Source organism: Triticum aestivum, chromosome 1D, assembly GCF_018294505.1.
Source record: "Triticum aestivum cultivar Chinese Spring chromosome 1D, IWGSC CS RefSeq v2.1, whole genome shotgun sequence".
Taxonomy (NCBI): Eukaryota; Viridiplantae; Streptophyta; class Magnoliopsida; order Poales; family Poaceae; genus Triticum; species Triticum aestivum.
Genome location: NC_057796.1, coordinates 470943269 through 470968326, shown reverse-complemented (window position 1 = coordinate 470968326; position 25058 = coordinate 470943269). Strand labels below are relative to the sequence as shown.

At 45.1% G+C, this 25058-nt stretch overlaps 1 protein-coding gene across 2 annotated transcripts; it reads right to left on the bottom strand.

Moving 5' to 3' along the window:
• Positions 1-3286: 3286 nt before the first annotated feature.
• Positions 3287-17353, bottom strand: LOC123183085 (pentatricopeptide repeat-containing protein At5g56310). 2 transcript variants are annotated; one of them, XM_044595820.1, is made up of 11 exons: positions 15586-17353; positions 14723-14902; positions 14408-14612; positions 14154-14306; positions 13675-14047; positions 8088-13352; positions 7903-7960; positions 6276-7819; positions 4052-5906; positions 3781-3959; positions 3287-3690 (listed from the first exon to the last, which is right to left on the bottom strand). In XM_044595820.1, exon 1 carries the CDS (start codon positions 17308-17310, stop codon positions 15880-15882), a length of 1431 nt encoding a protein of 476 aa, XP_044451755.1. In that variant the 5' UTR covers positions 17311-17353; the 3' UTR covers positions 3287-3690; positions 3781-3959; positions 4052-5906; positions 6276-7819; positions 7903-7960; positions 8088-13352; positions 13675-14047; positions 14154-14306; positions 14408-14612; positions 14723-14902; positions 15586-15879. The 2 variants fall into 2 exon arrangements, with proteins under 2 accessions (XP_044451755.1, XP_044451754.1); XM_044595819.1 differs by lacking the exon at positions 14408-14612 and having other exon boundaries at positions 13675-14022.
• Positions 17354-25058: the final 7705 nt, after the last annotated feature.

The window sequence follows — 25058 nt, the reverse complement described above, 5'->3', positions numbered from 1 at the left end:
AGGTCCAGCGAGTAACCATTTAATCAGCTCATGTAGCATAGTACGTCCCTGGAGAAAGTGGTGGCCAGCAGTGACATAATTTTCTTGCTAGTACAGTATCAGCTGGACACCTTGCAAACAACTCACTCCCATATATTACTAGCCAAGTAACCATAGAGACCACAACCTGAAGGATAATGCAAGTCAGTCTTCTTATCAGCATCTGAAGCCCATCCCATTTGCTTTTCTTTATCTCTACTGTTGTGTTCTGAACAAATTTCAGGAACAGGCAGGAAGTCGCTGGGGTCCATTGTACTTGTATCTCCAAGAACTTGAAACATGTCTCAGCAAGCAATGATAGCTACCAAGTGGTTCATGAACAGTAGCAAGATCAAGTCCATCTTGTTCTTGCAATAGCAGTAAAAGTCCCAGAATCGCCACCGACACATCAAGGTTCTGCTCATGATCAAACCAAAAGTTGGGCCACAAGGTCTGGCAGATGATGTGCTGAAATGTACCAGATCCCATGGCAAGGTGAAAGAAAAACAATCCATGAGATCCTTTTTTCTGTGAACATACATATCTGGCTGCAGCTCCAGAATTCTCTCATTTATTTCTGTACTGGCACCTGACCCATAATAGCACATCATGCCTGGATATGCAAATAAATCCCTGCAGCTAACCAAGATAGATACTCAGCGGTCCTTTTTCCTTGCTTGAAAGCCACTCAATAACTCCTTCTATTAGCTTGCTGAGCACTACTACTTCCATAAACTTGACACCTTAAGCTTTCTCTCCACTGTATTGGTCATACCCCTGCCCTTGTACAACCAAGTAGCACCAACTTCCCATGCCACAATCTCCCCAAGGCATCAAGCAATAGCATGTTGTATTACTGACAATTGATGAGAATACCACAAGTACCAATCTTGGAGAACCAGTGCGGGTGTTGGCTACATGTATAATATCATGATTCTCTAACCCATCAGGCAACACACATACTACCTCAGAAGTAACAGGTAGAATTGCTACCAAAACTGGGAAACTTGACTGAAGCTTCCTTCCAGGATCAGAAGCCAAGCCATTATCCACTTGAAGTTTGTTTCCCATGTCAGTGACTGGTAGCGAAGCATGTACTGGATGGGTGCACGACGTGCTTGCTTGACGGCAGAGTCGTGATGTCCAACTTGGCGTGCATGGTGTCGACTTCATCCTCGACGACACCTTCAGACTGCATGCATGCAAGACTCCTTCAGATGCATTGGCCCACCTTTACCCCCGAACGGCGGCCACGGCAGTGGTAGTAGCTCTTCTGCAAGTCCATCAGAGGTGGTATTGACCATAGTAAGTACCTAGGGCGGAAAAGTCTTGTTCAACACAGCGACGTACAGCTTGATGATGTCGATGACGCCAATGTCGAACGCAGCCGTTGTAGTGATAGTCTCAGTGGCGCCACTAACGAACCCAGGCAACATGGTTTTGGCGCCTATATACCATACCACCAAAACCATGTGTGGCGTGAACACTTGTCGTGCCAGTTTGTTGAGGAACCAAGCCTGCCTGTGGAGGAGCAGAGTTAACGGTAGACCAAGACGCGGTCAGGATCAGAGGAGCCTTTGAGAACACACGGTCAAGCGTGGCCTTGATCTCCGGCATAATCTCCATGGCTGTCTTCTCCTCCTTGTCGGAGGTGAGTGCCGAAGTAGTCGAAGCGGTTGAAGCCGACCACGGAAGTACCCTCGAGCATACTCTCCGGCGCAGGCACCCAGTCGTGGCTTGCTGCCTTGGTGAGGTTAGCCTTGGGGGGTGACCTCCAGCTTGTTGCTGGGGTGAGCACGCCCTTGTCGCGGCACTCGTGCTGCTTGGCGTGAGTGACACCTCGTTGTGGACCTCGAGCACTGCTGGAGTGGCGGTGCAGGACAGCAACGCATAGTCAACATCAAGGAAACAAAACCCATTGTAGATGACCCGGCCAGTCAGGGCATCACGTGCTTGGGTCGCCTCATGCCGTGATCAGAGCTGGACAACTGCCTCCACCCGAGCAGCTCCCTGAAAAACGCACAACTCCACCACATGATAGATGATACCCATACACCTCAAACTTTGAGGCTCAAACACTTGGTGAAGCACGGGTAGAGCACATGGGTTGCAGTAACGCAAAGAGTTCATGGTTGCCTCTCGGTTGTTCAACATTTCATCAAACACCTGGTGTGCAGAAGCCTGTTCAGTAGCAAATTCCAACCAATCTGACCTCAGAAAGATCAGTATTACAGCAGCAGAACGGGTTCTACTGCCAACCTCTCGTCGGAATTACAGATCAAAGCTGGAAGAGTGCAAGGAACGGTGGCTCTAAATATCAATTGTCACGAACCTGTCTCTCACTGTGTAGAATAGCACAAGTACTTGGATACAAGATAGAGAGTAGATAGGTAATTGGGGAATAGATGGAGCTTAGACTGGGAATAGCAGAAAGTCGGGGTAGGCAGCGAACCAAGGAAGAAGAAGCCATCAGCCTAATAATATATTCTGTTCGATCCCTCTATGTAGAAAAGCTGATCCATTTTATCATGTCTCTTGGACCCACTTGCAGCCAAGGCCTATTGCACTACTGCAAGCCCGACCTAGCACATATGCAGTCCTCCACGCGGACCGGTCCTCTAACTAATGGAGAAGTACGTAGCATTGGAGCGTAATGATGTCCTTGGAGAGTTCTCATGCAGTACAGTTCAGAATCGGAGTCATTGCTCTTTGAAGGAAGAAAAGCTCCACGCAGATAACAATCAGCAAGTTGCGGTCACCTTATCCAAATATTGCGCATATTTGATGTCCTTCATCCCAGATTTGCTTCCTGGGAACTCTACGGACACAATGTTTCTCTTCAGTTGCGTGCAATGGGAAGTAAGACAGATGCTTCGAAGGGGATGCCGAGTATGGATAGATTGCTCAAAGTTGTCGATGATTCTGAAGGTAGCAGCAATGAACATACTGCTCTCCACGGTTCCAGAAGCATATCAAGCGGCAACAACCCCGAGGATACAAACCCCACAGTTCCACTTCCACAAATAATAGCATCGAAGATTACCATATATTCGTTAAAGGCTTGAAGCTGAGGAAGGAGCTGGAGGAGAAGATAGAAAAATGAGGTTCTCCGCTGGAAGGTGGTAGCCGAATTCTGAGCCGAGACCATCATCTATATCGCGCCATCAGACAGTGTCAAGGTGCACATGGAACGGCTTGCGCAAGGAGGAGAGTTCCTTACTCATGTCTAGGCTCTCCTCAATCACAAATGCATTCTGAGACGTGAACAGAAGCAAACCCCTGAAGAAACTGTGTAATGATAGTGTGCTTTTTGTACACCCATCCTATTGTAAGCTAGCAAGTGTTATCCCTAATGTGCCTGAAAAGCTGTTGCCAATCAATTAAAAGTACTTCACTGGTGGGTCATGTACCTAATCTGGACCAGAGCATTAACCTAAGTTTTTCTTTTGTTCACCATTGTCACGCCAGTTTACTGAACAAAGATCTACAGCCGCAGTCCATGACACAGAATAATCCGCATTCTTTAGTGGGAGCAGTGCCAACCTTTTGTTAGCTAGCAGGGTGAGTGGGTGACAGATGATGGCACTTATTTGGTTTACATTAGTACTTTTTCACCTATCTGGGTGACAAACCGGGGTGCCTTTTGGTGTCTGCAGATACAAATACAGGGTCCTGCAACAGGAGGTTAAGAGGGTTAGAGAAGTACAACATTATATTGTTGATGAACATCACAAAGAGAATTCCTGCGGGCCGGCTGTTTACCTGAACAGGTCCACTGGAACAATTCTAGATCTACACATGCCTGTTGTCAGAGACACCTTTGGAGAAGAGTGTAAGTACACCATTCAACGCAGGCATATGAATAGTAGCGATGGTATGCATATAACCACCCAGGCTCCGCACAATGCCAAAGTATCTGTCATGGTGCAGACCTGCATCAGCTGCGTTGACCAGAGGAGTCCAAATATACAACATAAGTAGTGTACTGGAGAGTGAAGCACGTATTTCATAGGAGCTGGCATAGTGACATTACCTTGTGGAGAACTGGAAATGTTTCTAATTCAGTTCAATAGCTACTCCGTTGTCAACCAATGACCATATTGAAAAGCTCATTGACCGCTCTTGACTTAGACTGATATGCATTTTTCAGGGTTGCAGTCTTCCCCCAAGACAGTGATATGCTTGACAGGAGTGAGGCCGGCTTGCAAGCAGGCACAAAAAGATATGCAAAGTTAGCTATCATGGCAACTACACATTGCAAGAAGGCATTAGCGTTAGACAAGGCTCATTAATACAAAATCTCGATTAACATTGCAAAGACAGGAAGAAAGGGAAATCGTAGCAAAAATTTTGTGCTTACTGCAACAGAAAAGGGGGGAAGAATCAACAACAGATAACCAATATCGTTATGTTTATCTACAAGCCATTACTGTACCTAAAAAATTGAGCAGCAAAGTAAAAAAATAAAGTTCTTGATTAAAGCCAAACAGCAAGCATCTAGCATGACAGGACACTATACTTACCCTTTTCTAGGAATGTTGGATCATGCCAACAAAATGCATACATCTAAATAAACAACATATACCAGTACAACGGTGAATATAGTCGATGAGAATGTACGGGCTAGGCATAAGATGTTCTTTGCCTATAGTCCATAAAATATTAGCAACATTTGGAGACAATCCATCGGAACACAAACTAAATATTTGCATCAACCAATAATCTTGAAAAACCAAAAAAATTATACATCTACAGCTTCATGGTTTTCTTCATTGTTTCCGTACATCAAAACATACACGTACATCCTATCTTGCGCTACACGCACTCTGTTCTTCATGGACAAATGCCACTCTATTGTAGGCAGGAAAATAATAACTATATTCCAAGATGTGCTAGAAACTATCCATCATTGTGTATCTAATGACGCACAATGGTCTTATTTGCAATAAGAGCACTTATGGGGGGCTTCTCTGATGCACTTTTCGATTGTCGCAACTCAAAAGAAAGTGTGGCGGCTGCTGAGGAAAATGTAGGAGGAAATCCATTTTTGCATCAGAAATTTCTTGCAATGAAGCGAAACAAATTGAAGGCTAAATTAAGTAAATACAAATGCCTCTCTTAGAACTGGAAGCTCAAAGTTCCTAGCAATTACCATATGAATAATTATAAAAAGCCATTACTTGTCAAAACTACTGTCAATGTATGCACCTCACTGGAAATAACACGATACCTTCCAGAGGAGCAGAAACTTCACCACATCCCATAAGAAAGGCTTATGCCACAGGCCCACAACACAGCTAGAATTTTCACAACAAAGCAAAAGAGCATGCAGAATTCTAACAAAAGGAATGTAACAAAATACATGGAACCAACATGGCAGAAAAGGACATCACGGACCATTGCTGTAACTCCATTTTTACTCTGATCCAATCATTTAGCTAAACTGATATCGTGTTGAAGCAAATAATGTTGAAGAGAACAAAACCAAACGTTGCAAAAAGGAGCAGGGACACAGATGGAACTTAAGTTATTTTATTCTTCAGTTGCACAAAGTAAGCATCAAGAACTCAGCTCTAATTAGTTCCACGTTGTATGATAAATTCAGGTGAAACCGGCTTGAGTTGTAAGCATAATCTAAGAACCAAAGCCATATGAGAATGAAGTCAAACATTGAAAACAAAAAGGATGCTACACCTACACATCCTCTTGCAACAGACTTGTAAACTAAGGCATTATATTTACAAATCTCAAATTACTAAGAAAATGTTTATGGGATCTGTGAATAAATAACAAATAGGTTTGGAGTCGAGACCTGCTCTGTGTGTTTGCAGCTTCGCCTTGATGGTGGCCTTCTTCGTGTTGCTACATTACATGATGCACGGCATCTTCTGCTGAAGTGATGATGTTAGAAAGAAACAACATAAAAGATAAGAGTATACAGAAAAGAGTATGAACACTTTACATGTAAATAATCAAAATAGTATTTGGCCAAAAGGCATGCACATCAGTTCTGGCAAAAGTTTCCGCGGAATTTTTAAGACCTTTTTAACCATATGCAGAAATCATGTCAATGAATTTTTTTGTGACCCTAGGCGTAAACCATGCATACATGTAATCAAAACAAACTTGCAGAGGAACAACAGAAAGCCAATATCTGATTTACAGGTTTACTGACATGTAATATACTAGATCTGCTCTACTGTGTTGCTTTTCTTGTTGTGATGGACAAGCAGTGGTTAGAGAAGAATGCTCCTTACATGGACTTCAAGGTACATTTTATCCTTTATCCGCAAATGGTTGCATGATGGATCGATCTTATGACTCCGATGTAATTATCAGAAGATATTGAAGACAACAAATCGCAGCTGGAGGGGGAGCTTCTGCTGGACGATATGATGCAGATTGAACATATGCCATAAATACGAACTGCTTTGCTAATTGCTAGCAGCCGTATCTGCTGGAAATGATGATGAGCTCATGGTTCGCGTGCATAGACCCTCCCTTCCTTTGATTTCTGGGAGGTTTTTTTTTTGTGACACGTACGACGATGGCTTGCTGCTGTAGCCTGTAATGCTGAGATTGGTCCCAACTGTAAATAACTCTTCTGTATCTCACCAAAATGAATTAGTATTGCTAACCCCCTGGTACAAAAGTTGGTTAACTTCACGATGCCAAACACCATGGATCGTCCTGACCAGCCGCAGGACGCGACGAGGGCGCAGAAGGCAATGTCTTCCAACCTCGAAGACCCAGGACAGATAGTCACCTGGATAGAAACCTTCGTGGCATTGGAAGCCATCCTGCTGTTCCTGTAGCTCATCCTTGGCTCCTGGCTCGTCCAAGATGCCCTGATGATGTCAAGCGCTGGCCTACACGCTCTCCTTCCCCATAATCACCTACACGCTTGGCCTGATGATGTCATCGCCAGTTAAGAACGGGCTGTACCACGCCTGGGCTGTGATCCTGCTGCTGGTCTCCGGCTGCACCAACTCCGTCACCGCCTATGACCTCGACGACAACAGCAAGTGGAGGTGCTACCTCTTCGAGCTGCTCCAGTACTGCTTCTACTTCGCCATCATATTCCAGCTGCTTTTTGCTACTTGTAGCGTTATCCAGCACATCAACGGGGCATACTATCCAGAACCATCGCATCAACAATTTACTTGCCCTCCTTTATTGTTCTGTTTGACCTAGCAATCTTAAACAATCTGGTTAGAGTAATTACTGGTCGGATGGTCACAAACTCTTCACCCAGCAAAGTTGTGGTTGACTACATGAGGGATCAGGTTCATGCCAGAGGTGCTCAAGAATATTTTGATCCAGCTACAATGAAGGCCTACCGATACATTGTCCGGTCTTTTCACCAAGTTGATCAGGGGAGAGGTACCAAGAGAACAGCCTGCAGAACCCAAGTAAAAACAGACAACAATCCAGGACATGGATTTACATGACGCATGACTGAAAGATGTATGCCTCTTGTTTGCTCTGTCTCACCTGCTCAAGCACCAGCTCTTTGGGATGGAATGCTCTGAAGCCGCCCTTTCAGAGACGCGCAGGTTTGTTCTCGAAGGTTTGCTGTCGGGAGAGGATGGAGTCCACAACCACAGCAGAGCATTTCATATCATCGAGATGGATCTGGGATTCTTGTATGACTTCTTCACGAAATATGGAGTGCTGTGTCACATGGAGAGATCTTTCCTTATTATGGCGGCTCTCAAGGTGATGTTCATATCTATCGGCGGATTATCTCTGCTTGGAGATCCCCCTGTAGTGAAGACACACGACCCTGTGATTGAATTTGCTGCAAGAGAGGTTGATATTACTATCACAGGTGTGGTTATGGGAGCTCTACTTTTGGCAGAAGTACTACAGGCTATATTTTACCTGATACTATCAGACTGGGCCACCATTTTGCTTGCTTGCAGTTATCGCCGGGAGGAACCTGCAAATTTGTTCCACTCATTATTTGGTTTCTTATAAGGTTTAACCTGGCCAGATATTGGAAAAGTGGAAACTTTCTTGGCAAACATTAATGTGTTTGGATATTGGCAAAATAAGATTGGACAGACCTCTGTAATTGAAGGCTGCTTGCATGCCAATCTTGGTTCTCTGCTCTGTTACCCTGTCGACTACATCTTGAATCTTAAGTTCCCAAGAAAACTCAAGAGTAAAACGTTCAAAGTAGTTCCTGGCCTGGTCAAGAGCGAGATAGTTTCTTGTTTGCAGATATCTTGCATCTGTGGTCCTCTTAACTAATGGAGAAACAACATTGGAGTGTAATGGTGTCCTTGGAGAGTTCTCATGGACAATAAAGAATCTGAGTCAGACCATAGTTATGCTTATTTGGCACTTTTTTTTTACGGGCAACAGCGGGAGCTCTGCCAATTCAATATAGTAGAGGGAAAAATTGTACAGAGTAGAGGTTGCAAGAAAAAGGAAAAACAATCAGAGGGCAGCAGCAGACTACTCGCGGTATGCCTACTCAACCCTAAACCCTAATCAGGGCTACAACCCCCTCAACCAAGATAGTCTCATTTTTGAAGATGCATCTGTTTCTCTCTTTCCATAGATTCCAGGCAACATAGACGATGGCCGTGACCTGAGATGTTCTTGGTGGATCTTGAGGTTTTGTGCCACCAGTTGAAGATAGAGGTACTGATCGTTGCAGCATCTGCAGCAGCTGCGTGCGAAGTAACCAAAACGCACCAAACTTGCTTGGCAAAAGGGCAAATCGGCGTCAAGTGAACTGCACTTCCACACCAACCTGATCGCACATAGGGCACACCACAGCATGTGGCCATCCCGTCCCTTAATCTATCTGACATCCAAAGCCTGTTTTGGAGAAGCAGCCAAATGAAAAGGCACACTTTTCCTTCAGATTTCACAGACCAAACCTTGTGCAGTCTAGGGTCCTTGATCTTTCCAAGGAATTGAGTGCTGTAGGCAGAACCAGCAGAGTAGCAGTTATTAGCAGTGAGGTTCCAGGTTATAACGTCCTAGCCATCACCCAGGTGACCAGTGAGAACAACTGCTCCTATCCTGATGGAAGAGTTAAATTGCGCTCAGAATTTATTTTCTGAAGGCCTCTCATCCATCTGGCATTCGTAATTCCATCTCGGACCGAGAGGTTTTTAAGGTCTTTTAGTGTGCCAGTTTTGATGTTGATAGCGGTGCAAGCAGCAAAAAGGCGCCTGTCAGTCTCATTGCAAGGAACTGGGAAACCTTTCCATGGTCGATCAGAGTTGTCCCAGCTCTACCATAGCCACCTCAGTCACAAGGCGTGGCTGTGCAGATCAAGATCCTTGATGCCAAGACCACCATAATCCTTCGGGGAACATACTTTTGTCCAATTGACAAGGCATTTACTGCCATCGGCACTCTCTTCACACCACCAGAGGAAGGAAGTTGCGTCTGGCCTTATCAATCCTTTCGATCAACCACTTTGAAGGGATGAAAGAAGTGAGAAAGTAAGTAGAAAGGGCCAAGAGTATCGCATTGACCAGGACCAGGCGTCCTTCGCGGGACATAAGCTTGCCTTTCCATGGTTTGAGTCTGGTCGAATACTTATCCAGCAGAGGCTGACAATTAAACCTGTGCGGGATCTATAGTGCCAAGAGGGAGAGCCAGGTAGCTACAGGGGAAGGACCCCAGTTTACCACCAAATCCAGAGAGAATATCTCCGAGATCCAGTCTCTGGTAGCTGATCGGAAAGGCCACGCATTTAGCTAGGTTTATCTTGAGGCCAGAGGCTGATCCAAAAAAAAATTCAGGATAGCAGAGACATTGTTGACTTCATTTTTGCAAGGGTTTAAAAAGAAGGCAGCATTATCCACATAGAAACTGGCTCTCATCTTCGATGCTGTATGCATGACGGGCGAAAGAAGTCTACATTCAGTAGCCTTGGCAAAGATTCACTGCAGTGGCTCGAGGGCTAGAATGAAGAGCATTGGGGCAAGCGGATCTCCCTGTCGCAGCCCACGTCTGTGATGGAAAGGTTTCCCAGGGGTTCCATTAAGGATCACTCCAAAGGTGTAAGTAGCAGGTGACGAGGAGATCAGATCCCTCCATCTAGCACTGAAACTAAAGCCTGGAGCAGGTTAAGGAGATAATCTCAATGAACGTTTTCAAAAGCCTTGGCAAAGAAGAGTTTGAGGAACAGCAGGGGTTTCTTCTTGCAGTGGGCTTCCTTTACAATGTTTCTAACAAAACAGGAAGTTGTCTTGAATAGATCTCTTCTTGATAAATGCGCTTTGACAGCTTGACACCAGAGATTGCAAGGCAAGAGCAGGCCTGGTAGCAATCATCTTCCCTAGGATCTTAGCCACACTATGCATGCGGCTTATGGGCTGTAATCAGCAGCAGAGACATATGCCCCCTTCTTTGGGATGAGGGCAATGTTTGCGGAGTTTAATAAGTGCCAATGATCACCTTGGAGCAATCTCAACTGGTTAATAACATTCAACAGATCCATGCCGACAAATAGTAGAGCAGATCTTATAAAAAATCCCAATGCAGCATTCAGGTCCAGGAGCTTTCTCAGCGGGCAAAGCAAAAAGGTAAACTTAAGTTCATTCATGGAGAACTCATTAGGTGCAACAGATTAGCAGTGGGAAGTTGTAGAGAGTCCAGATTGAGGCCCAACACACTTGGAGTAGGTTCACCCAGGAGAGAGTTGAAATGGTTCAGAAGAATTTGAGCTTTCTCAGGGTGGTCATTGACCTGAATTCTATGGTCATTGGAGAGCACTGGCATGTGATTTTTTTTCTCCTTCACCCATTTGCCCTTAAGTAGAATAACCTGGTATTAGCATCACCAGATTTGATCCAGATAACCCTTGATCTTTGTCTCCAACGAGCTCTGTCAATTGCTGCAAACCCAAGCAATCTGTTTTTGAGGGTGGTGTGAAATGCTCTTTCAACATGAGTCAACTCCCTGTCCTCCTGAGCAATATCCAATTGGAAAATCACCTCTGTTGCAAGCTTCTCCTTAAATCTCTGCTCTCGTCCATGACTGTTACTCCATTGCTTCAGTACTCTTGCGGTCCTAGATAGCTTGATATGCAGATTCTTGACAGCGCCAGTTGAAAAAACAGGCTTGCACCAAGCCTTTTGGACCACATCTTTGAAACCATTAAGACTTGCCCAGTAGGCCTCAAATATGAATCCCCTGTAATGCCCAATGTGCATCTTCTTGAGAATAATGGGTCAGTGGCAAGAGATTGTTGTCGAAGCAGGAATCAGGTGATACTGCAGATGGTTGATCCCACAATCCTTTCTGAAGAGGATTCTGTCACTTTTGGTGTGCACAGTACTCTCCTCTCTCATTTGACCAGGTGTATTTTCTCCCCGAGAGGGGCATCTCTCTGAGCTCCAAGTCTTCAATTGCACGCCTAAGACGACCCATCGTTCTGAGATTGACACTGTTATTGCTATTGTCAGACAGCTTGCTAACAGGTTGAAATCGCCGAGCAACATCCATTCGGCCTGCACAAGCTGCTTGATATTTTTGAGCTCGTTAATGAAGGCAACTTTCTCAGCATCCTCTTGAGGACCATAGACGGCAGTAATTGTCCAGGATGCATTGCAGATTTATCAGTTATTGTTCCTGTGATGAAATTGGTCCCTGAGGTCAAGTGGTCCTGAACAATAGCAAAATCATCAGGGCATGCCACCAAGATGCCCCCTCGGATGCCAATACCGGTTTGAAAATGACATTGGCAGAGAACTTGCTGCCAGGGATCTCAGTGACCAGAGCAGGGGAGAGGTCAGCCAACTTAGTCTCCTGGAGGCAGACCAAGTTGCAGTTGTGGTCAGCAATAAATTTTTGAATCGCTCTCCTTCTAGCCAGGTTGTTTAACCCTCTGACGTTCCAATTAATAAGTTGTATATACATTGCAGGGATCATCGCGGTGGGGGCGTTGCAAAGCAGTTGGACAACAGTCTGCGCGAATGGCAAACAAACAGCCCAAGGGATAGCCGGCATTGCAAACAGTAGTGAACAGACACCAGTATCTGAATTCTGAAGACACAAACACAGCATACAGAGGTGCAGCAACACTAAGCAAGGAACGGGGGTGACGCGGAACGGAGACAGGGACCAACAGAGGGCAGCTGATAACGAAGTGGAAGATCTAACATTGGTAACAGTGGGGGCGCTGGAGACTAGCAGAGGCAGCCGATCAAGCCACTGCCAGAGCCTCCCCAAGCAGAGCTTCTTCCCCATCAGCCGCATCAGCTTTCTTTTCTTTTCTTTTTTTTCATTGCATTGGAAAGAGAGAGTTTGGGTTCCAATCCTCCTAGGAGGCAGTTACAATGTTCGTGAGCGAATCAGTGGACATCCCACCGGCGCCAGCCCAAAGGGCAGCCTCATCCTTGATCTTCATGGGGACCCTTGGTTCAAGACGCAGTCACATCAACTTTCTTCCCCATCTTGCGAGCAGGGTTGGCGGCGTCCATCAAGGCCGTGACTGGCTGCTGGTACAAATCTCCGTACTTCTTCAGGGCAGCAGAGGTGGCGGTCGATTCATCGATGGGTTCACAAGATTTCTTCAGCAAGACAAGCTTGACCATGTCCATCGTCAGTAGACCTGCAGAGGGCTTGGCAGCGGCCACTGCATCTTGCCAGCTTCTCCGTGGCAGATGGCTTCGAGGCCGCCGGTGGTAGCGGTGGTGGCGGCGAGCAAAGGATGCCAGGGGAGTGGGGCGAGTCAAGGCTAGCAATGAAGCCAGTCAGGGCAGTGGGGCCTCGAATACTGCAACACTGAGTCTTTGAAGGAAAGAAAGCTCCACACAGATAACTACCAGCAAGTTGCGGTCACTTTTATCCAGATATTGTGCACATTTGATGAACTTCCTCCCAGATTTGCTTCCTGGGAACTCTACGGACACACTGTTTCACTTCAGTTGCCTGCAACTGGAACTAAGACAGATGCTTTGTAGGCGGAAGCCGAGTAGGGATAGATTGCTCTAGGTCGTCAATGATTCCAAAAGCAGCAACAATGAAGATACTGTCCTCCATGGTTCCAGAAGCAACAACGATGACGATACCACAATCCGCATATTAAGCAGCAACAGCCCCGAGGATACAAATCCTCAGTTCCACTTCCACCAATAATAGCATTTTAGATACCATCTTCGTTAAAGGCTTGAAGCTGGGGAAAGAGCTGGAGAAGATAGAAGATGATGTTTCTCCGCTGGAAGGTGATGGCCGAATTCTGGGCCGAGACCATCATCCATATCGTGGCATCAGACAGTGTCAAGGTGCACATGGAACGGCTTGAGCAAGGAGGAGAATTCCTTGCTCATGTTTGGGCTCTCCTCAATCACGCAGGCATCCTGAAACATGAACAGAAGCAAACCCATGAAGAAACCGTGTAATGATATTGTGCTTTTTGTACTCCCATCCTATTGTAAGCTACCAAGTATTTTTATGCTTGATCCCTAATGTGTTCCAATTTGTTACCAATCAATCAAAAGTACTTCATTGATGCGACATGTACCTAATCTGGACCAGAGAAACAACCTAAGTTTTCTATTTGTTCACTGTTGCCAGGCCAGTTTACTGAGCCAAGATCTATGACTGCAATCCATGACGCAGAAAAATCCGCAGTCAGCATGGCTAACAACATCTATCTTATTTAGTGAGAACAGTACCAACCTTTTCTTAGCTGGCAGGGTGAGAGGCGACGGCACTTCTTTTGTTTAAATAGATACTTTGTCAGCCGGCAGGGTGGCAAACCGTGGAACTTCTTTGGTACAGTGTTATTTGTTGATGAACATCACAAAGAGAAAAATTCTGTGGGCGGCTGGTTACTTGAACAGGTCCACTGTGATCTCCAACCAACTGGAACAATGATCTACGCATGCCTGTTGTCGAGGGCATCTTGGAAAAGAGTGTAAATATACCATTCAAGACGAGCATATGAATAGCAGCGTTGATCTGAACATAACCACCCAGGCTCTGGATGGAAGAAGCATGTTTTCCTTTGGTGCAGTGCCAAAGTATCTGTCATGGTGCAGACTTGAATCAGCTGCATTAATGACGAAATAGTCTAAATATAGAACAGAAGTCGTGTAACTGAGAGTGAAGCACATATCACAGAATATTTTTCATAGGAGCTGCCATAGTGACATTACCTTGTGGAGAGCTGGAAATGTTTCCACAGCACCAACCTTTTGTTAGCTGGCAGGGTGAGAGACAACAGCACATCGTTGGTTTCCATAGATACTTTGTCACCTGGCAGGGTGAAAAAACCGGTGCACTTCGTCTGCAGATACAAACGCAGGGTCCTGCAACAGGAGGTTAAGAGGGTTAGAGAAGTACAACGTTATCTAGCTGATGCACATCACAAAGAGAAAAATCCTGTGGAACTTTAGCTGAGCAGGTATACTGTGATCTCCAGCCTACTGGGACAATGATATGCGCATGCCTGTTGTCAGGGGCATCTTTGGGGAAGAGTGTAAGTACACCATTCAACTCAGGCATATCAATAGCAGCAATGATCTGAATATAACCACACATGTTCCGGATGGAAGAAGCATGTTTTTCATACGGCATAATGCCAAAGTATCTGTCATGGTGCAGACTTACATCATCTGCATTGACCAAAAGAGTCCAGATATACAGCAGAAGTAGTGTAGTTGAGATTGACGTATTGATGTATTGATCGACCTTATTTTCATAGGAGCTGGCATCGTGACATTACCTTGTGAAAAACGGGAAATGTTTCCACTTCAGTTAAATAGCTCATTGTCAACCAACGATCATATTGAAAAGCTCACTGGTCGCTCTCGATTCTAGAATGATATGCATTCATCTGGTTTGCCGTCTTCCGCCAAGACAGTGTTATGCTTGACAGGAGTGAAGTGGCAAAACAAAATAGCGTCTGGCAAAAAAAGACATGCAAAGTTAGCTATAAGATGAGTACACATTGCAAGGAAGGCATTAGCATCTGGCTAGGCAAGAAGAAAGGGAAAATTGTAGCAAAATATCACTCTGTGCTTACTGCAATAGAAAAGGGGGAAATAATCTACAACAGAGCATCAATATTGCTATGTTTATCTACAATCAATTACTGTACCTAATAAATTGAGCATTTGACTAAAAGAACCAAGTTTTTTATTAAAGCCAAACCTCAAATATCTAGCATGGCAGGACACTATACGTACCCCTTTTAAGGAATGCTGGATCACACCAACAAAATGCATACATCTGAACAAATAACTATACCAGTACAATGGTGAATGCACTCGATGAGAATATACAAACTGGGCAAAAGATGCTCTTCACCTATGGCCCAAAATATATTACCATCATTTGGAGACAATCAATCAGAATACAAATTAAATATTGCATCAACCAACAATCTGCAAAAGAAACTAAAAAAAAATACATCTACAGCTTCATAGTTCTCTTCATTGTTCCAATACATGGAAACATAAACCTGCATCCTGTCTTGTTCTTTATGGACACATGGCAAGATCTGAACATTTCCATATTGTAGGAAGGAATTAATTAAATTAAAAGATGTGCTAGAAACTATCCATCATTGTGTATCTAGTGACTCACGATGGTCTTATTTGCAATAAAAGCAGTTCTATGGGGCTTCTCTGATGCACTATTCCATTTTTCATGGCATGTGGCGATGGCTTGCTGCTGTAATGCTGAATTTGGTCCCAACGGTGAATAACTCATCTGTATCTCACCAAAAAGAATTAGTATTGCTAGCCCCCTGATGCAAAAGTTGGTTGAGTTCACGATGTTGATAAAATACTGGCAGTCAATCTGTTCATGAACAGCAAGCAACTTCCTGATCAGCACTGAGCTGCAATGAAACCCACACGTCTTCCGTCACTGCCATGGTCAGCCGGCACTGCAGCCAGCAACAGCGCTCGATCCGGGTATCTTTGACAACCGTGCATCCTTCATCACTTTCCTAAGTTTATCCACGTCCTGCCACCTCCCAGCATCTGCATATATGTTGGACAGCACCACATACACGCCATGGTTGTTGGGGTCCAGTTTCAGCATCTCTTGCACAGCCCGTTCCGCGATATCAATGTCGCCGTGGCTCTTGCAGGCTGTAAGCAAAGCCCCCCAGATCATAGTATCAGCCTTGCATGTCATCCCACGTATCATCTCTTCGGCCTCCAATAGAAGTCCACTTCGGCCGAGGAGGTCAACCATGCACCCATAGTGTTGGATGCTCGGAGTCACCCCAAAGTCCTCCATAGATGCGAACACTCTGCGGGCCTCGTCGAGCAGCCCTGTGTGGCAGTATGCTGACAGAACCCCGACAAGTGTGGTTGCATTCGGCGGCACACCCTCCCGGCGCATCTGCTCGAACATCGCCAGCGCATCCTTGCCATGCCCATGGTGCGCCAACACTGAGATCAGGGCGTTCCACGTAGCTGTATGCCGCTCCGGCATCCCCTTAAACACCGTTACAGCCTCCTCGATCGCCCCATTCTTTCCATACATGTCGACTAATGCTGTGCCAAGGATCACCCCCGCAGGGGCCGCCATCCCCCTCCTCTCCATGATATCATGCACACGCCGCCCCATCACGAGCCCACCAGACTCTGACCGTGCGCAGGCCGACAGCACCGATGCAAGCACCACTGCACCAGGCTCGAACCCCTCATTGAGCATCTCATCAAAGGCTCCCATGGCGTCCTGGTACCGCCCATTCTGCGCATAGCCAGAGACCATGGTGGTATACACCACCACGCTTCGCTCGGGCAATTCATCAAACACCTTCCGCGCGACACCAATGAGTCCAGCCACCGAGTAGGCGCGGACAAGGCCGTTGGCAACGTAGGTGTCACGATCGAGCCCGTGCTTGACGACGAGCGCGTGGATCTGCGTGGAGACAGGAAGAGCGAGGCGAGCGGAGGCCTTGAGGAGGAAGGGGAAGGTGTGCCTGCCGGGGGAGTAGGAGGAGCCGGCGGAGTGGCGGAGGTGGGAGAAGAAGGCGAGGACGGAGGCGGGGTCGGGGGAGGAGGCGAGGGCGCGGAGGGAGGTGTTGAGCATGAATGAGTTGGGGGCGTAAGGGAGGGAGGAGAGGAGGCGGAGCACGGTGGCCGGAGGGGAGAGCGAGGCGTAGGCGTCCAGGAGGCGGGAAGCCGCGAAGGCGTCGTTGGCGATGCGGCCGGAGACGAGCATGGCCGCGTGGACGACGGTCAGGCCGCGGAGGGTGGAGCAGCGGTCCGCCAGCAGGGAGAGGCTGACGTGGCCGCGGCCACGGATTACGGCGCCGGCGGCGCCGCCGCCGCGGAGAGATGACGCGGCCATTTGCGCCTGTTTGAATGCGAAGTTCAGAGCAAGTAGCCCGCACCTCGTTTTAGAGAATATTTCATTTATCCACGCATGAATTGTTTTGCAGTTTTCCTACTTCTAAATTTCAGACGTTTCCCACGCTGAAAAAAGAATCAAACGGCTGTTTCTATTTTCACTTCAGGCTGTTTTTTATGGCCGTCGGATGTACACGAATCTTAGCGCTCCTCGTTCTGTTTGTCTCATGTGGCGCGTGTCGGGACGTAGCTGGTGTTGGTCTGTACCCGAATCAGTTTTGACCAAGGTGGTTGATCGGCGACCCGTGTAAAGAAATCATTTCTGTAATGGAGAAGGGAGGGGGGAGAGGCGGAGGCGGCGGAGCAGAGTCACCGTCGCTGGCGAGTAGCGGCGAGGGGCTGGCGTGATGTTATGAAGAGCGGGAAGATGCCGGCGAGCAGCCCTAGGAAGAGGAAGGCTAGTTGTCGCGGAGCAGCAAGAGGAAGGAGAGAGAGTGGTACGGAGAGGAGGTCGGTGGAGTTTTTTCGTCCCGCCACCGGGTGTTTCGCCAATGAGGTCAGAGTCAGTCATCGACGTCGGCCAGGCGGGAGGCACAACGAGCTATTTCCCCAACCCTGCAGCTCTCATCTGAGTATTTTTTCGGACAATATTTTTGGTTTCATTCCCTGCATCCATTTAGTCGCCGCTCGTTAGATCCTTTTGCTTGTGCGGGGGATTGCTCGATCATGCTTGCACTAATTTCACAATATCGTCTTGATTCATAGTTCAGCATACCCGTGGAGCTCAATGTTTTCGGCCAAGTAATTTGTATGTGGGGTACTCATTATCAGTAATTTGTATGTGGGATTGTGCGTTTAGCTATGTTTTCCCCTTCAGATTATGTGTTATGTGGGGGCACTCATCATCAGTAATTTGTATGCAGGCCAGGTTTCAATTTGTATAGAACTAAAAAAACCTTATCCTTTGGTGCACATATTGTAGAACTGAAAAAACCTCATCCTTTGATGCACACTAACTGACGAAGGGGATTAATGTATTTTTGTGTTCCTCGTAGGTAGGCAAGGTAGCTACTTCATCCATAGCAAACTATAAGATGTTTTTATGCCTTATGCAAAACCAAAAACATCTTATATTTTGGTGCGGAGGTAGTAGTTAATTGGCCTCATCCTCTCTTTTTTGTTGTGTATTTTTTTTTGCAAGTCAGATTTCTAGTATGTCTTTTTTGAGTTTATGCTTCTTGTTCTTCATCTTGTTTTTTGACAGGGTGATTTTGTTGAAGCTACGGTCCAAAGAGATGTGGTTGTTCTTTTTTCATGGCGATGATGGAACAATCAGGCTGCAGATGGGATTGATAGCGGGAGTCCCACCACATCTCACTTAATCTAACAGGTTTTGGTGGGTTATAACCAACAACCCAGTAAAACTTACGTGGGTTAAGTGGGATCAAGTGGGTTCCCACTTCCCAAAGGTATACAACATGTAGATATGTGACGTATATGTGCAGATATACAAAATAGATTCTACTCACAAAGTACGTCCAAATTTAAACAGAGGGTGTACCCAACATGCATATATGAACCGTGGCTGTATACAACATGCATATGTGAATTGTAGTTGCAAGTTAGAAATCACCTGAAAAGAATATAGCTTTGGTTCAGGCTACATGCAACCAGACTGCAACACCATTTTTGCTTCAGAAGTGAACATCACTTCATTAATAAACACCACATGACAGAAAATTTGTGAACACATCAGAAGGCTAAATGCTCTAAATATGGTGGACATGAGCCATTTTTTCTCTTCCCGTTTCGAATATCTCCAAGATGTTGAATCCTCTGGAATGCATTTTGAAGAGCCCTGCAAGTATACAATCAAGTAGAGTGCTATTTTCTTATCAAGAAAAGCTTATATTATATTATATTATATTAAGAATAAGAAGATGGACAAGAAAAGGCAGCAGAAAAACAAGAAAGTATTCACTCTCTTGCTAAGCTCACTCCTGCAATAAAATCACATCAACCAAGATGGACAACAGCTATTTATTCAATGGATGAACAAGCTAGTTGTAAGCTGCTACCTAGGAAAATAAACACTTTTCTGCCCCCAAACTATAGTCTTCTTTGTAAGAACAGTCCGGTACTTGTAAGTAAAAATAATTAAGGAGAATTGGAACATCTTGTACGATAGAATTTAATAAATACATTGTGAGTAAGACAAGCACATATATCAGTATATATCTATGAGCCCCTGAAAAGCATGCTGAGGTACTTGTAAATTATCTTATCAACGACTGTAGTAAGAAAGAGAACAAAAAAAGGCCTAGCAAAACAGCGGATGAGAGCACATTTCAGTATCCACCTGAAAGCATGTGAAACAGTAGTACTTCGTTGGCTGTTTCAAACACTCAAGTACTAACATGTAGTGAAATCTGTCCTTGTCTAATACTAGTATTATTCAGAGGAACACGAACATGTAACATGCTGCAGGCTGCCCTGTTTCCTTGTACTACCTAACTATCATTTTAACTACAAAGCTTTGGATCTTCAGTTCACCTTTCTTGCATATAGCATTTACACCAATGCAGTGTGCAAACGCAAACTCACTGGGATATGAGTCGAACCACCAAATCTTGGATGGAGGAGAAGAGTGGAGAGAGATGCCATGAGGGGCAGAGGGCGTTGGAGGGGAGTCGACACTTGCAGAGGCGGAGCTCAGGTGAGCGGGGCTGGCACGAATCGGTCCGGCGAGCTTTTTTTTTTTGCGGGTGAGGGAGAAGAGGGGTGGCTGGAGGAGCAGCGCGCCGCCGGCGGCCAGGCAGAGGGGCGGCGGCTCGAACCCTATGCCCGCGAGAGCTCACAGCGCGGTCGTTGGTTTGTCTTTTTTTTTTGGAAAACTGTGTAAGTGGTGAGGTGGTTCCAGCGGGTTGAATGGGATAGCTCACTTATCTTTGTGTTGTCCAACGGGTTTCCACTAAGATGATTAAGTGGGGTGGATGCAATTAGTCCCTGTTATTATGAATATGAATGAACTTACAAGTGTGTGTGAAAAAAGAAACACCTGCAGCATGAGATAACAACGTAAAGTTGTTCTATTTTTCTTCGACCATCATAAACCGGGGCGGCTCAACGTGGGATTTCTTTTGTCGTACATGAGGGTGTGGACGTCCAAAAATACTCAAGGCCTTCTAGATTATTTTTATTTACTAGGACAATATCTATGTGTTATAATAGGTTGTAAATCGAAAAATGCCAATGGTGGCCGCGCCGCTGCATGTGCATGGGGAAGACACAAGTTTGTTCACCATAGCCCACCTTCCACTGATTACTTTTATTTTGTTTCATGCTAATACTACTGTCTATGGGGATTAGCAAGTGCTACAATGTTTTTTGCTCTAAAAAGCATCACGAGTAACTTGGCACTTGGGTTCTATCTGTGTTCTGCACGAAATAGCTTAGCGTCATGTTTAGTGATAAACTGCTAATGGTTTATATATGTTGATGTTTCATTTGCTAAGAAAATGTGTGCTGACAATCTGACATGCTACAGCTTCGTCATTGGCACACCAATAGATTCATGGCAGGCTGCATAACTTAGCTTAATTAAGCCGGTTAGAGCGCCAAACAATGATTTAAACCGCGTCAGTGGGGACGGAAAGTGAAACAGCGCCAGGGCCGGTGTGAACAGCTTTGCGCAGGCCGGTGCACTTTAAGCCGTGTTGTGTTGTCATGTCACCACACCACAGTTTGATCAGCATTGCATAGGGCGTTGCACTTTTCAGTGTGGTAAGTTCACTAGCACGTAGCTACAGCAACTCAAACTTCTATCCAAGTAGACGAACCAATTTCTTAATCAAACGACCAATCCAAAACCTTAGTCGAACCATTGATTTGTACACCAAGAATGGATGGTCGCGGTTGGGAAAAGCAATTAACAATAGGTTGTCAGACGAAGATGATTCGAACACTCCGTTTCAGAAATCATTAGACTACTGGGCCATCTCCCTTCTCGACATATTACTCTCATCGACAATTGCACTTTCTTGCTTCCTCAAAAAAAAAAAAAGACAATTGCACTTTCTTCCTGTAAAGCTAACACGTACACAACATGTGTTGGTTTTGACTAGTACACAGATCAAGTTCTACGCACAGAAGTAGCAATCATGCATAATTGTAATACCCATCACCCACCTTAACAATTTGACATTCCTGGTTCACAGATGGTACAAATCCATTACAATAATTGCAAACATATACCCGAGTCGAATGGATTGCTGACAGGGAACAAAACATATACCCGAGTCGAATGGATTGCTGACAGGGAACAAAACATATACCCGAGTCGAATGGATTGCTGACAGGGAACAACAGCCAAAGAAACAGAGCTTGCGCAGCTTCAACCAGGGATTTTGCTGATTTGGCCAGAAGGCAATATTACAAGATCACAACAGTAGGAAACTTCAGGGTTCAGGATTACAATATTACAATATTAGCATGGTTCCGATCAAGAACAGGGTTCAGGATACAAACCATATCAGCATGGTTCCGATCAAGAACAGAACAAAAAATCGCTTCATTAGAGGATGCTCCCAAGTAAGTTATCCAGTGAACAAAGAACAAGCCAATCAGGCAATGCATTCAGAGATGTAAAATTAATTTTGTGAATAAAGAAAACCCATCCATGCATCATCATATTTTTTCTAAATATCTAACCCATAGAATGTTTCTTGCACAAGGGGCACAGAAGCCACGGAATTTGATTTTGTATGATACTGATTTCGGGAGTGAAATGTGGTTGTATTCAAAATCTGACCAAGAACAAGGCCGACACATGCATACTATGTTCTGAATTAAAGGTTTTTTGGATCAGAACATTTTAATCTGAAATACCTTCTTGTCCAGCCACTTGTAGCTCCCCAACCAGCGTTTCCGGCAAGGGATTTGACCATCAACGTTGCTCAAGTCTATGACTGTATTGGGAAAGGGGTCAACAAAACAAACTAAAATCAGTGGTAGGAATGAAATAATTATCAACCTTGGATTAGCACATCAAGATCAGAACATCAAATCCACTATCAAGTTCCATTACGATTAACCATCGATTATCCAAGTTAGAGGAATCTAAGAAATCAGAAAAATTAAGCCAGTCTGGCACATAAGCATGGGTATGAATAAAAAAATTATCTATATTGTCTAAAAATACATCACTGCAAATTCAGATCTGCACAACAACAAGATGAGAAGAGACCTATCCAGTCCGGACAAATTAAAGGGGATTACAAGCAAACAAAAGAAAAACGCATCTGTACAGAAGGAACAAAAGGAATATATAGATGGAAAGGGATTACAAGAAAATAAAGGAGAGCAATCTATTTTGGACTCAACAAGAAAAGTGATATGCATCTCGATCGAGCCATACAGCTAGATCATCCGTACCAAAGGAATATATGGAACAAAATAAAAATCACCAAAAAAGTTCAAATCTGAAACTGATGAACAATAGCTAGGAGAAAAGCACAAGTAATTGACGTGTGATACAGCCTCACCGACCGAAACAACGAAGAAAATGATTTTTCCCGTCCAGATCCGTGGACGATCCGGTGTTGTGCAGATTGGAGTTGAGCCGCCACCGGAGTGGAAGATGACGTGAGATCCGGGTGATTTGGCCGCTGGAGTGGAACAGGACGATTGCTCCGGAGAGCCTGAACCTGTACAAATCAAGCTCCCTCAGTCAACTTTATTCAATCTGGAACGGGGATTAGGCACACACGGTGACCTAAGGAAAAAAAAGTAGATGCAGTTGACGCTGTTGGTGGACATCTCGCCGGACAGCACCCCGCCGCCGTCGCCCGAGGGGGGAGAGAAGAGGGCAGAGAGGCAAAATCTGTTCTGTGGCTGGGGTTTATCCCGGAAACCGGCTCCTCTACCGTGCAGCGGACACGGCAGGGATGCTACAGTACCCCGGGACAGTGTAAACACACAAGGCACGGCAGGGTGACTGTAGCCGAAATTACTGTTTGCACACTGTAGCGGAATGTACAGTTTCGGTTCTGTAGCATTTGCAATGTTTGCGCACTGTAGCAAATAGATCTGAGTTATTTATACTACATCTAACAGCTGATAGATGCCCAAAGGCATGGTACTGTAGCGTCCCTGCCGTGCTCACTGCACGGTAGAGGAGCACGGGGTAATGTTTGGGGAGAGGTGGACGACGAGATTCTCCTTCTTGTGCTGATTCGAAGGAAAAGCCATGGGGCAGCTTTGTGGGTACAGGCCATCGAGTCTTCCTACGCAGACGGACAGGTGCGGGCGATGGGCCCAACAGAATACGTCTATGCGGCAACTAGCTGTATCCCGGACCGTATACATGTGAGTAGGCCTGGCGCTGATCTGCCATCATCCACTGACGCATTCCAGATCCCAAGGCCCATACAGACGACCGGGATTGCGGCCTGCCTGATGCTCGGCCACCAAAAGCCTTGCCCCGTTGTAAATATTCTACTACGTTAACTTGCAATTTACCTGCCTATGTTAATGTGATTATGTAAATAAATATTTATTAAATAGTGTCCATGATTTACCTTATATTAAATCCTGCCTTGAACTTGAGGATATTTGCGGAGTTCATTCTAGCGGGCACTCGGCAAAGCCATGACCTCTGGAATTCCATATAAAAAAGTTAAAAAATAAATAAAAGTATTGCGGAGTCTCGTCTAGCCGAAACTCAGCAAAGCTGTGACCCCTGGAATTCCCATTTTTAAAAATACGAAAGAGAAAATGTTTGCGAGTCTCCGTTAGCCGAATCTCGGCAAATAAAATCCATCATCACGGCTCCGTCGCCTGCTCAACAGGGAGGCCTAACTGTCAGGCTTTGTCGAGTTTTTTTTTGTCAAGAACTCGACAAACTTGAGATTCTGCCGAGTTTATTTTGTTTGTCGAGTCGTTTTTCATTGGAACTAAGCAAAGTATGAAGTTTGTCTGAGTTGCTTATCCCTGTCGACTCCAATTTTGAATTAAACTCGGCATATAGAAACATTGCCGAGTGTTTGATAGAAAAACAACTTAGCAAAGTGTCAATGTATGTTTGTATGTTTTCTTTTTAAGTAAATTAAGATGATTTATTATCAGTAATTTGTATGTTTTCCCCTTCAGATTATGTGTTATGTGGGGTACTCATTATCAGTAATTTGTATGCAGGTCTGGTTTCAATTTGTAGAAAAGAAAAAACCTCATCCTTTGGCGCACACTAACCGATGAAGGGGATCTAGTGTATTTTGTGTTTCTCGTAGGTAGGCTAGGTAGCTACTCCATCCATAACAAAATATAAGATGCTTTTATGCCTTATGCAAAATCAAAAACATTCTATATTTTGGTACTGAGGTATTAATTAATTGGCCTCATCCTCTCTCTTTTGTTGTGTGCATTTTTTTTCTTTTGCAAGTCGGATTTCTAGTATGTCTTTTCTGAGTTTGTATTTTTTGCTCTTCATCTCTTTTTTTTTTGACAGGGTGATTTCGTTTGATGCTACGGTCCAAAGAGATTTGGTTGGTCTTTTTTCGTGGCGATGGAGGATGGATAACAACTTGGAGATATTCTATTTTTCTTCGACTAAACCGGGGGTTGCTCAATGTGGGATTTCTTTTGTCGTACATGAGGGCGTGGACATCTAAAAATACTCAAGGTCTGCTAGAGATTTTTTATTTACTAGGACAATGTCCGTGCTTTACAATGAGATATAAATTTTTTAGCATG

Coding starts and splice junctions, on each gene's coding strand:
- LOC123183085 (XM_044595820.1), bottom strand. CDS start 17,310: ATGGCCGCGTCATCTCTCCGCGGCGGCGGCGCCGCCGGCGCCGTAATC.